The following is a 12402-nucleotide window of genomic DNA, read 5'->3' on the forward strand; positions in this document are numbered from 1 at the left end:
TAAAATATAAAAAAATGAGAGGATGTTTGCCAACAAGAGATCAGTATTGCACTGAAACTGTTAATTACTGATTTAAAAGTCTCTGCTTTGGCCAGTAGCTGTGATTAAATTAATACATTCACTTGGAAGAACAAAAATGTCCAGATTAAATGGTACACAAATGTTCAATACATGGCTTCAGTCTTTTAGGGCACATTGCATGTTTTTTTTGTGCAAATATCTAGTGATCAGTTTGACCAGACAGACGCACAAGCATTAAATAAGTTAATTATTCTACAACATAAAAATAAAGACTGGAGAAATATATTGTGTTATACAAGCTTTATTTACATGCACCTTGCCTTGCACTACCTTGTTTACATTATCCAAAATGGAAATACACAGGTAAAGTCAAGCAAACATTGAGTGGATGCTAACTAACGGCCAATTGTGGTGTGAGGTGCTACACACGCAGATTTCGTCTTCACAATTCATGTTAATTCCTTCTTAAAGATTAAATTCAAGACGACGGAAAATTGTATGATGATGATGATGATCCTACCCAAAGATTTTGAGGATGCCATTTATGATGCTGAAACGGATTACACATGTAAAACTAACAGAGCACAATCAACTTTTTATAGTCATCTTAAATTCTGTCACTCCAGCTGATTATAAAAAGCAGATTATTAAATAAAAAAATCAGTGCTTAAAAGAGGCTTACGGAAATTCTGGGTGTGAAACTGACCTTAACAATAGGTACATTCGACTGTGATGTTAAAACAACAATAGGTTACAACTACTGAAACGCCTGCAAGTTGTCCCTGAATGGCACTACCATTTCATCAGACTGAATAATTGCATTATTTTGCAACAGCCTCAAATTTGGTTGTCTGGCATGTTCAAGATCAACAGTGAAATACAGTACAACGTAGGTGCTTTCTTACATAGCTTATCCATATACTACAACATGGCTGCCTTTCATTTTAAAACAATTAGGATGCTTAAAACACGCCGCCGTCACAACTGATGCACACTTTCTACTAGCACCAGCCATTGTGTAAAAAAGTACACATAAATGCTAAGAAAGTAACATGCCAGCCATATGAACTGACCCAACACAACTTCACTTAGCACCAAATGCTCTTAGCTTAATTTTCTTCCTGCTACAAATACACAAACATCTAGTGGTCCTTAATCAGCGTTCCCAAATGTATAATTGTTAATATATCTCATCTCTAGAATGAATCCAACATTTATGTGTAAACACACGCACACATATTCAGTGTACAGCACATACACATATGTACTATGGGCCTCATTTATGAAATACAAGTACAACAGAAATCTATGAATTGCACAGAAATTAGTAAACCCATTCTTCGGTAAATGGTTGCATGCATGTATACAGACAGACTGTACAGTATATGCACACATAACCACTAAATCGCACTGAATGTAACAATTGAAGTGTCTAAATTGTTTAACTTTAGATTTTAAAAACAATTTCTACAGCAATGACTTCATGAATGAGGCCCTTTGTGTGTGTGTGTGTGTGTGTGTGTGTGTGTGTACACATACAAAAATACAAATATATAGCTCATAATATAATTCTAAAATGGTTGACATTGGAAGTGAAAGCAGTTTATGGGTGATTGAGATGCTCGTGTCCAAGAACTCAGAGCAGGATAAATGCACAGGTTTTGTTAGGAAATCCATGGGAAACACTGACAAACTAGCTTCATACAGCAGAACACTAAATACATAGCTTATCATCATAACATAGTTCACTTTTCCGAAAAAGGATACATTATGATCACTGGTTTCACAAAAACACAATAACTTCCCCGGTTCAGTTTTAAGAAAAATAATTTGAGAAACGGATGGATTTTCCATGGCCATTTTTCGGACAACAGAAACATTCTCAATAGTTTGTATTGTAAACAGGCCATTGTTGCTATTGTCCTGCAGAGGACAAGTTTGGCAAAAGGCAAATGTTTGTTTCAATGTGAGGACTAGAAAATCTATTAATCTTGATTACGGTTACAATAAATTACAACAAACTAAGGGCACCTACAGACTAGAGTTGACTTGATTTCAATTGGGATAACGGATCACGACGACAAAGGAAACGCAAGGGTCCGCCAAAGTGACACGACCAAAAGTTGAGAATATCTTAACTTTCACTGCAATGCCAGTCGCAGGTACTAGAGAATTCGAGATTCTTGCTTGGTTGTCAAACGGATCCAGCTCTTTCCACACTCTCAAATGCATTTGTAAGAGCTTTCTCTAGAGTGCAGGCACCCTCATACACAGTGGTGGGTTTTTAGGGATTTTTGTATTCTAGATGGACTAAGGGAAGTACTGTTATTCAAGGCTTCATATATAGACAACCTTTTATTTATGATACTGCACTGATCAATTCCAGCAGCGGAGTTCATTACCTTGTCACTGGCAATTAGATTAACCTGCAAGCACTTCAAGGTTAAATTTGCTGAAACACTTCACAACGTCCTTTAAACCAGCCTCAATCATGACGATACAAAACATACAGCCACAAAACTACAACACCGACTGGGTAAATCGTTGACGTTAACGCAAACTCATTCCAATGGATGTCAAATAGCTTTTCTACAGCATAATGTACAGTTGCATTACAGTGGACAGTTGGCTCAAATGCGGTGTTCTGCCCATCCCTACATTCCTGGGCCCGGCCGGATTAACCTGGTACCCAGCTTTGGGAGGAGGTTCGTTTGGTTCTGGAGAAGCTCTCCGAAGTCAGGTTAGCATTCTGAGAGGAGATAAGATGGGAATCGAAGCTGAACTCCAGGCCATCGGCATCCATCAGATCGTTGCGAGTGATGGTGTCCATGTCGCAATCGAAACTCCCACTTAACGCCTCAAGATCCAATTCAGATGGGAATCGGTCCTGAGACGCCAACTGAACGGAGGAAACGCTGCCATTGAGACCTGCCAACAACGAATCAGAGGAGTTGAGCTGCATAGATGTGCTTCTGAAGGGAGACACTTGGAGATGTTGCTTCATCAAGCTTTGGTAGTCTGACTCGCTGCTGGAGATGCAGTTCATCCGCCATCCAGATGGCGACACCTTCTTGAGCCCTGCTTGTCCTCCAGGCCCAGCCTGGTTGGACATCATGGGATCATTTCGCAGCAACAGCGCACTGCGACGGGCATTCTGGGAGGGAAGGGAGGCACTGGCTTGTGACATAAGCGGGTCAGACTGGGTAAGAAGGACATCGCTGCGACTGTTGGACTCGGAGCTGAGCAAGTCCTGCAGACTCTGCTCACTAAAGAGGGAACCGCAGGAGAACGTAGCCTGCTTGTTTTCCTGGATCGTTTGCATTGGAGACTGCCTCAGGACGGTGACGGACGGAGGGCTGAACATGGAGTTAGTGCCATAGCTGCCAGAGGGAATTGCCAGACTGCTCCCGGAGCAGCTGAAGGTAAACACAGGGCTTCCCTGTAGGTTGGCACCACTCTCATCTTGACCCGGTGACTGGGAAGCCGTCAAGCTGATGTTGTCTAGAAGGTCGTCCATTAGGTTATCCGAGAGGCCGTCATTGAGGTTCATGGTTCCTGCAAGGTCAGCTAGACGGGGCAGTTCGGTCAGCCCAGTGGACGGAGACATACTACTAGGGCTGGAGTACAGCATGGGCGACAGGGGAGAGTCGTCATCAGGAACTTCGTCCATCTCGAGGTTGGCCAGAATCGGAGAAAGGCGTCCGCTTAGGGTGCTGGCGTTAGAATTAGTGCGAGAACGGAAATCCGTCCAAGCATCGAGCTCATCGCTACTGCGGGATGTCGGGCTGCCGGTCCATTTGGACAGGCTGGAGGAACTCTCTGAGCTTCCGTCCTGAGTAGCCTGAAGAGCTGCCTTTTTCTTTGCGGCACGGCCACGGGCGCTCTTGATGAGCTTATTACTGTTGTCCATAGACACTGCGCGTCTCCGCGGGGCTTTTCCCCCTTTTCCGCCATCAGGGTTGACCATCCACCATGAACTCTTTCCTGTTCCTTCATTTTGGACCCGGACAAAGCGACTGTGGAGTGACAGGTTATGTCGAATTGAGTTCTGTGAAAAGAGAAGAGTAGATGGTGAGCTGTGCATTAGACATGCTTGAAACATTCATATACGGCTTGTTTTAGATCCCTCAGCTTTATTCTTTACCCAATTGGCCATTAAAAAGCAGAATAATGGCCTAATGTTCAAAGAATCTTGGAATCAATAGAGCACAAAGCTGAGTGAGGAACAATGCCACTTTGACTTGATTGCTTCACCCAGAGATTGAGGAGTCATGTGACATCTCTGACCAATAGGGTCCATGTGTTTTGTTAAAAAGAAATAAAGCATAACTCCAATTACATTCAATGAGTTTACATAAGTTAATCAATTCAATCAATCCTAATTTCCATGTCAATGCTGTTGCGTATATCGAGTTTGTTGAATTAGCAACTAGGCATTTGTGGTTCCAATAGGGGTTTGTAACCATATATTCTGTGCTGAAATGCAATTAAATTCAATCTTATTTGGCTAATTCTCACTTTTAACAAAGAAACACTAGTCCAAAAGAAAATGCAGATAATAGAAAAAGGGCTGTGCCCATTTGAATTTCTCACACTGTTCAAATTGGTCTGGGCTCTGTGGTCAAGACCAGTCTGCAAGTAAAGCAATCCACTCAGCACCATCCACTGGGCATTCGAAATAATTGGTCTGCGCTGTGCAGTTCAACTGGGTAACTTTGAGTGTTCGAATTTTGGCATTTCACATACGCTCTGAATACACATTTACAAACCACCCTATGCAAGCCTGATACTGTATGTGAAGCTGTGGATAAGATAAGATTTGCTGACCAAGATTTTCTCAAGACAGTAATATTACATTATTCTAGTCAAGCTACGCATTGATCAATCCATTTTTCCAACGGCAGAGAAAGCAGAACGATTTATGGAGAATTCCTCCATCATATACAAAGTTGCAGTGCAGTGAAGCTGCATTAATGTGGACTGCAGCACAGAAGGTACAGCAATCCATAATGCAGCATCAGGAGATGTGATAAAATTCACAAGCGAGACATGGTTTTCCTTTTTGGTGAATAGTCAAGCAGTCGGAAAATGGTGCGAATTTACCAATGCTGTGCCTGATACAACTTGAAGAAAGCTGGACTCTACACAACATTGTCCGGTGAACATCACTTTACTGACCTTTGAACTTCTCAAAGAGTGAATGGGCAGACCTCATGCCACTTCACTTCCATTAATGCCTTTGCTTCAAGTCTATTACTGGACTTAATCCGACAACAGAACTTTTCCTATTCTAAGGAGAACATGTATCCCAACACATTCGTAAAGTACATAAGCAGTTCTACTTTTTTGCTTTGTTAAGCTGGCTAACTGAATTGATTGGATTGAGAATCTAATCTAAGACACATGCATTGGACTGTTTGTTGACAATCATAGCTACTTCCATTACAAAACAGGCTTACAATGAGAGCACTATCTTCAATGACAAACTCAATCACTAATCAAACCATTCATGTTTGCTTATGCAATTACAATAGCAATCAAAAAGCATTTCACACACATTCTCTGTTTATAATATTCTAATGTTTATTGAAAATTATTAGCCTAGAAATCTAGACGCACCCTAGCGGCAGAACATTTATTTTGCCGCGAGTGTAGTCTAGCAACTCTCGGTAGACCTGAGAGCTGGAAAAACCAAACTCTGGTCAGGCCAATCACAGCGCGTGTAGATTCGGTGGGCGGGCTTAACATAATGACGGCATGTCACGGCAGAGTTGCGGAGGTTCTGTGTGCTACTCGTAAACAAAGAAGCTGACGAAAAGGCGGTCTTTTGAATCGGCTTTGGCCGCGACTCTGGAAGACTTGGAGCTTTTCTTTGAGAAAAGAACAAAGAACGGCACTGAAGTCATTCTTAAGAAAAGAAGATATGTTTGAAGTTTTGCCGACCGGATACGGCAAAAGTCTATCAACTAACGTTAGCTCGGCTTCACCTTCTTCTTTGCGCTGGTTGGTTATGGCGCTATCAAATTGCGTGCAGAGGGAATTTGTCAGGCTTGTCAGCCTAGAAAATTATAGTCCAAGGCTTCAAAAAGAAATCAAGATGAAGTAGTGATGTTCTGACCTAAGGATGGAGGAAAAGCATCTCCTGAAATGGCAAATAGAGTTACAGCTCTACTCAATCATCTTAAAGTTAAGCAATTTGAACAAGGGCACCAGCGCAACAGAGAGAGCACACCCCCATTGGGCACTAAATCTGTAAGCTTTGCATTAAGTTTAGTTGATCATTAACCATCTCAAACCATCCTATGTGTATATGACATTCTTCTTTCAGACGAATACAATTGGAGTTATATAAAAAAATGTCTTGGCTAATGCAAGCTTTATTATCGGCAGTGAATGGCAGCCCTAAATTTGAAGCCCAAAAAAAGTGCACCCATTCTTTATAAAAGTACTCCACGGCTCCAGGGGGTTAAAGCTACACTATGTAACTTTTCCGTCCACTAGAGGTCGCCTGTTCAAAACAAAGGCGTAGTTTGATGACGCCACGTTTGAGGGCAGAATCTTGGGACATGTGGTCTTCACCTCACAGCCAGTGGAAAAGAGTCAGGATAGGACTCGGGCAGAAATCATGTTCATGGATGCGATTATTAACATTACTGTAGTATGAAGCAGAGCAGGACCGAGTGTTGTGGAGCTGAGCAAGGCCGCGGGAGCGATTGAAGAGCGGCACTGTTATTATGGCATAGTCGCCGGTGGGACTTTTATTATGACACGGTCGCCGGCGCCACTTCCTCTTTTCCAGTCATGAGTATGAGGTAACGCAACTCTGTTTATCATATTAGATATATCTGAGTGTGTTGAAAAGGAAGTTATGACGTTCGCTCGGCGGCTGCTTTGACACTTGTTCACACTGCAGTGAGAGTACAGCGTTTCTGCTAAATAAAACCGGAGACCGAGGGTGACGCAGATATGACGCAATCGACAGACGACTCCCTCAAACGCATAGCTCACATGCCCCGGTTTAAAATAGCAGTTTCTCACGATTTATAAATAGTTGGAAACATTTGGGATATTCTAAGTACTCAACTGAACAAAATATATAACACTGGCCAAGAGGTTTTTGGATATTTTACTGCAAAAATCTTACATAGTTCACCTTTAATAAAGGCCTTCAGAAGCGAATCAATTGATTTGTGTAAGATAAATATCCATAATTAAAACTTTATGAAGTAAAATATCTAGCTTCCGGCATTCTGTATTCAACTCACGAAGAAAGTGTAACGCCTCTCGCAGTTCAAAACGCTTACGCTACGTCCGATGTCGCGTCAGATAGGCTTTTTTCGTAAGTTAAATATGGAAGGCGGTATGGCCGACGCTAGATATTGAACAAAAGGAAGCCTATTTTTAGAACCTTTATGATTGCATTGTGATAATTTACACTTTTTATCCTCATTACTGCAATGTGGGAGAAAATATTCTGTTAAATTCTGTTCAAAAAATAGCACCATGATGCATACTTACAATTGTACAAATGCACTTTATAATTTAAATAATATCACTTTTTCCACATTACAATGAAAAATTTGGTTAATAATTATATATAATGGTTTTAGCATTAAGACTGAGGCTTGATCATAAACCTGTAGGCCACCAGAACCCCCTATTTCTTGTGGCATTATGCAGTCAAAAGGTAAATCAAACAAAGAAATATATATCAGATATCATAATTCACCCCAAAAGAAGAAAACAATTTCATCAACAAAATTAAGTCTATTTTTTAGAGCCTTGATTATGCATTGTGACAATTAGCACTTTATCCTCAACTGCAAATTTGGCAATGTGGGGGAAAAAAATATTCTGTTAAATTCAACAAATACCACCGTGATGGATACTTACAATTGAGCAAATGCACTTCTTAATTTAAATAGTAGATCACTTCTTCCACATTACAATAAAACATTTGGTTAATATTGATATATAATGAGGGTTTAGCATTACGGTAAGGAAGACGTGATGTGAAAACGTTCTTAACGGTTGAGATTCACGCTTATAAAATGCTCATATTTGTAACCCATTAGATTAAACGGAAAGTCAGAGTGTGTGAATTTAGCAATGAAAACCATCTTAAATATTCTGTGGTGTCTCATTCTATTGAATTAAATCCACACAATTTATAAGAAGGATAACTATAACAAATGAAAACAGGGACTGAAATCATCTGAAAGCCATGATGCAGTCCCTTTTGAGCAAAGCACCACTCAGAACAGCACTGGAGCGCTGCCAGTTTACACACAATGCTGTATCTCAGAGTCAAACACCAAAGCTCTTCACACGTTGCTACACACTGACCTACATAGTTTCCAGTCAGCTGATTGCTTCTTATGCTGTACCCGAGATCCAATAAGAAGTGGAGGTGGGGACGAAACAGCCAATAGAAACCCTGACACTGACGATATGCCCATGGTTTCTCTTTTTTTCCTCATTCAGTGGCAGGCAGATGCAAACACTCTGCAGGATGGCTTTATCTGCACTGAACACGGTTGACTGTTCCTACAATCTGATTGGTAGTAAGAACGGACCTCTTTTTTCTTTTTTTTTGGAATTACCAAAATGTATGTTTTAGCAAATAGAAAGAATTTAAACATTATGTTTGGCTGACCGACTTGCATGTTACTATGAACTGCTATCAGAATGACTGTTTTCAAATAAAACATTGACTCAAAACTGGTTCAAATTATGCATATTATATACATATACATGGGCACGGCTTGTTTGTGAAGGTGCCGAATCCTTCTAAATGTAATATCTGCACAACAGCAGTTCACCAGCCTTACATCTGCAGGATTGCACAGGGATTTCCTGAGGTTTTTCTCAAATCCTGCTATACCAACAGCATTCATTGATTCCATGTTTTTCCAGGCCAAGCTAATCCCTGAAATCAAACGGGGACAAGAGATGCGAGCATTGCAAATGCCAAAGCTCAAAAAAAGAGAATTTACAATGGATTCATGGAAGTGTGATCATATTGATGATACAATAAATGATTATTGGAAATGATATAGGTAGTGTCTATGACTACTATTTTTGTTATCAAGCTTCAATGATGAGGCAATGGGCCATTTAAAAGGTCCTCTTTATCAATGGCACCTTTCGCAATTTATCTGCCGTTACGCCCTTTGGCATGACTGTAACTTAATCAGCAAACCACACATGACATGACTAGTAGTCCACATTTCCAGCATCTGTGCCATTTTACCACCCTGCAAAAATATAAGCATTGTTTTTATATAGCACTGTATTACAAAAGATCTACCTGCCACACATGGATATATACTGTATATCTAGGACATAAACACTCCTGAGGCTGATAAGCAAGTCAAGGTTAAAATCCAGCCCGTCTCTTTGACCTGACGTACCTTCCATCCTGCAGAGCTGTTGCTGTCACCTTTGTCCTTGAAGTATGGCACATTCCGGACCATCCAATCATAAATCTGGGCCAATGTCAGCCTCTTCTCCGGCGTGCTCTCGATGGCTTGAGTGATGAGGTCTGCGTAGGAATAGTTTCCCCAGGCGTTCCTGCGGGCAGATGATTTTCTGGGCTGCTGAGGGATCAGACCATTGATGCTGGAGTCAGGCAGAGCATGTTGGGAAGAAATGGGAGAGCCATAGGTGCCTTTATCCCTGACAGCAGCACTGGTTTCTATGGCAGGAGCAGCAGCACTCTCGTTTCCTTCTGTGACACTGACAGGCTTTGAGGCGCCTGTAATGTCACTAGATGCACAAGCATCATCAGTGCCATTTTCATCCACCTCTTCCTCGGGAATGATTCCCACATCTGCTGGTTCTGCTTTCCCAGCATCGGACTCCGGTCTGGGCAGAGGCCAGGTGCAAGACCTGGGCCTTTTTTGGGGCTCGAAATCAGGGTCTATGTCGACGTCCACAGCCGAGGGATTATCTATCTCCTCTGCCATATTTCCTCGACTCCTTCAAATGAATGATATATGGACGGCTTTTCTGAAAACACAACAGCAGCAGTGCCCTCGTGCATGCCATTAATGGATCACTTCTAGGGTCCACATTTCAATGCGGGACACTTCCAGGGTCGAATTGATGTTGTGAGAGGTTTAGGAATATTTACAAATGCGTCCAAGTGCATTATGTACACTTACAACAGATAGACGGATTCGAATGTGAATCTCGCTCGATTTGGTTCGTTTTAGGAGTCCGTATGACAACAAATAAACCACCGAAAATGCTCCAAAAGCTCGTTTAATGAAGCTTCCGTGGTTCAAACGCATAAAGGCTGTAACAGAGCGAACGGTCGAATTTGTTACATTGTTGCACGACGTCGCGCTGCGAACGTGTTACATTGTAACATTACATCACAATGTGAAAGATAGTAACGTTACTTTGTTTCAGAACGCAGCTGCCGTCTTAGAACATCTTTGATTTAAAGCGATCCGAAAGGCTGTACGTTCGCGAACGTGTCCTCAAATGATCAAGCCATACCTCCACATCCGTCCCTCTGCAAATCAACTCGAATGAGTCCTAACAGACACACGGTTTTTCCCAATAAACCTCCATGATCCCTGTTCCATGTCGGAGCAGGACGTTGCGTCCCGCAACCCGGGCAATCCAGCACTGCCAAAGCCCCTAATGCGCTGCTGCTCCGCTGCAAACTAAAGAAAAGAACAGAACAGTAACACACACAGATCATCCGCCCCCTGGAACCAGTCAGAGGAACTGCTTCTTAAAGGGCCGGAGAGCAGAGCTGGAGCTCACAAGCCACTGCCACGCACGTCATCTGCATATTACACAGATATGCCATCACAACAGCGCTTATTTTATACACACTCTCCAATAAAAAGCTTCTAGACAGACTAAGAGAACAGCAAAAAAATGCAACAAGATGTGTTCAGTCTCTGAAGAAAATGCGACAAGGGGAATCTCAAAATCGGTCAAGAAAGCAGCTAACCCCCATAATTCATTTCATGACAATTATCTGCTGCAATATGCTTATTTTCAATTAAACTCTCTCTCTCTCACACACACACACACACACACACACACACACACACACACACACACACACACACACACACACACACACACACATTTGTATTATATATATATATATATATATATATATATATATATATATATATATATATATATATATATATATATATATATATATATATATATATATATATATATATATATAGGCTATACATCGATCAGGCATAACATTGTGACCTATTATTGTGTTGGTCCACCTTTTGCTGCCAAAACAGCCCTGACCCGTCGACGCATGGACTCCACTAGACCCCTGAAGGTGTGCTGTGGTATATGGCACCAAGATGTTAGCAGCAGATCCTTTAAGTCCTGTAAGTTGTGAGATCCATGGATCTGACTTGTTTGTTCAGCACATCCCACAAATGCCCGATTGGATTGAGATCTGGGGAATTTGGAGGCCAAGTCAACAGCTCAAGCTCGTTGTTGTGCTCCTCAAACCATTCCTGAACCATTTTTGCTTTTTTTAAAATAATATTTGCTTTGCAATAATCATTTAAAATAATAATAATAATAATATAAAAATGTATTTGAAAATAATATTGTTTTGTATAATACTATAGACAAAGTCACTTGATTGAGATTTATTTTTGATGGAATAATTACTTTATAATGTTATTGCAGTCTTACACACATGCTGTACAGTTACTCTGAACTGTGCATTAATTTGAACAGTGACATATTATGGGATGGCTTGACGCGGCGCAGGAGATGCAGAGAACTTGATCTTGACCCTTAAGAAACTTTAATTAGTGCTGTCACATAACACATCTACTTCAAACTGAATTAAAAACTAAATGAATAGCTAATTACAACATTGAAATAAAACTGTAAAGGGTGTACAAATACTATAAAATCATGAAAATAAATAATTGGGAATCATGTTGAAAAAAAACTAGTGCACATTTAATTTATCTATTATAACTTTTATGTTGGTTTGGTCATTTGGCTGTTTCCTGATTATGGTCCAGAAATTTGTATGCCCTCTTCAGGGAACACAGGATTCTGATGCTCACATGCGCACTGTTGGTGCTTTCGGTGGTGGACAGGGGTCATCATGGGCACCCTGACTGGTCTGCAGCTATTCAGCCCCATACACAACAAACTGAGATGCACTGTGGATTCTGACACCTTTCTATCAGAACCATAATTAACTTCTTGAGCATTTTGAGCTACAGTAGCTCGTCTGTTTGATCGGACCACACGGGCCAGCCTTCGCTCCGCACGTGCATCAATGAGCCTTGGCCACCCATGACCCTGTCGCTGGTTCACCACTGTTCCTTCCTTGGACCACTTTTGAAAGAGATTGAC

General features: G+C 41.2%; 1 protein-coding gene across 1 annotated transcript; it reads right to left on the bottom strand.

The window, feature by feature from the left end:
- Window positions 1-308: 308 nt before the first annotated feature.
- On the bottom strand, window positions 309-10740 carry foxo3a (forkhead box O3A). Its single transcript, XM_079833924.1, has 2 exons — window positions 9435-10740; window positions 309-4069 (listed from the first exon to the last, which is right to left on the bottom strand). Exons 1-2 carry the CDS (start codon window positions 9987-9989, stop codon window positions 2699-2701), a joined length of 1926 nt encoding a protein of 641 aa, XP_079690050.1. The 5' UTR covers window positions 9990-10740; the 3' UTR covers window positions 309-2698.
- Between the last annotated feature and the right edge of the window lie 1662 nt (window positions 10741-12402).

This window comes from Gobio gobio (genome assembly GCF_949357685.1).
Source record: "Gobio gobio genome assembly, chromosome: 13".
NCBI classification, from domain to species: Eukaryota; Metazoa; Chordata; class Actinopteri; order Cypriniformes; family Gobionidae; genus Gobio; species Gobio gobio.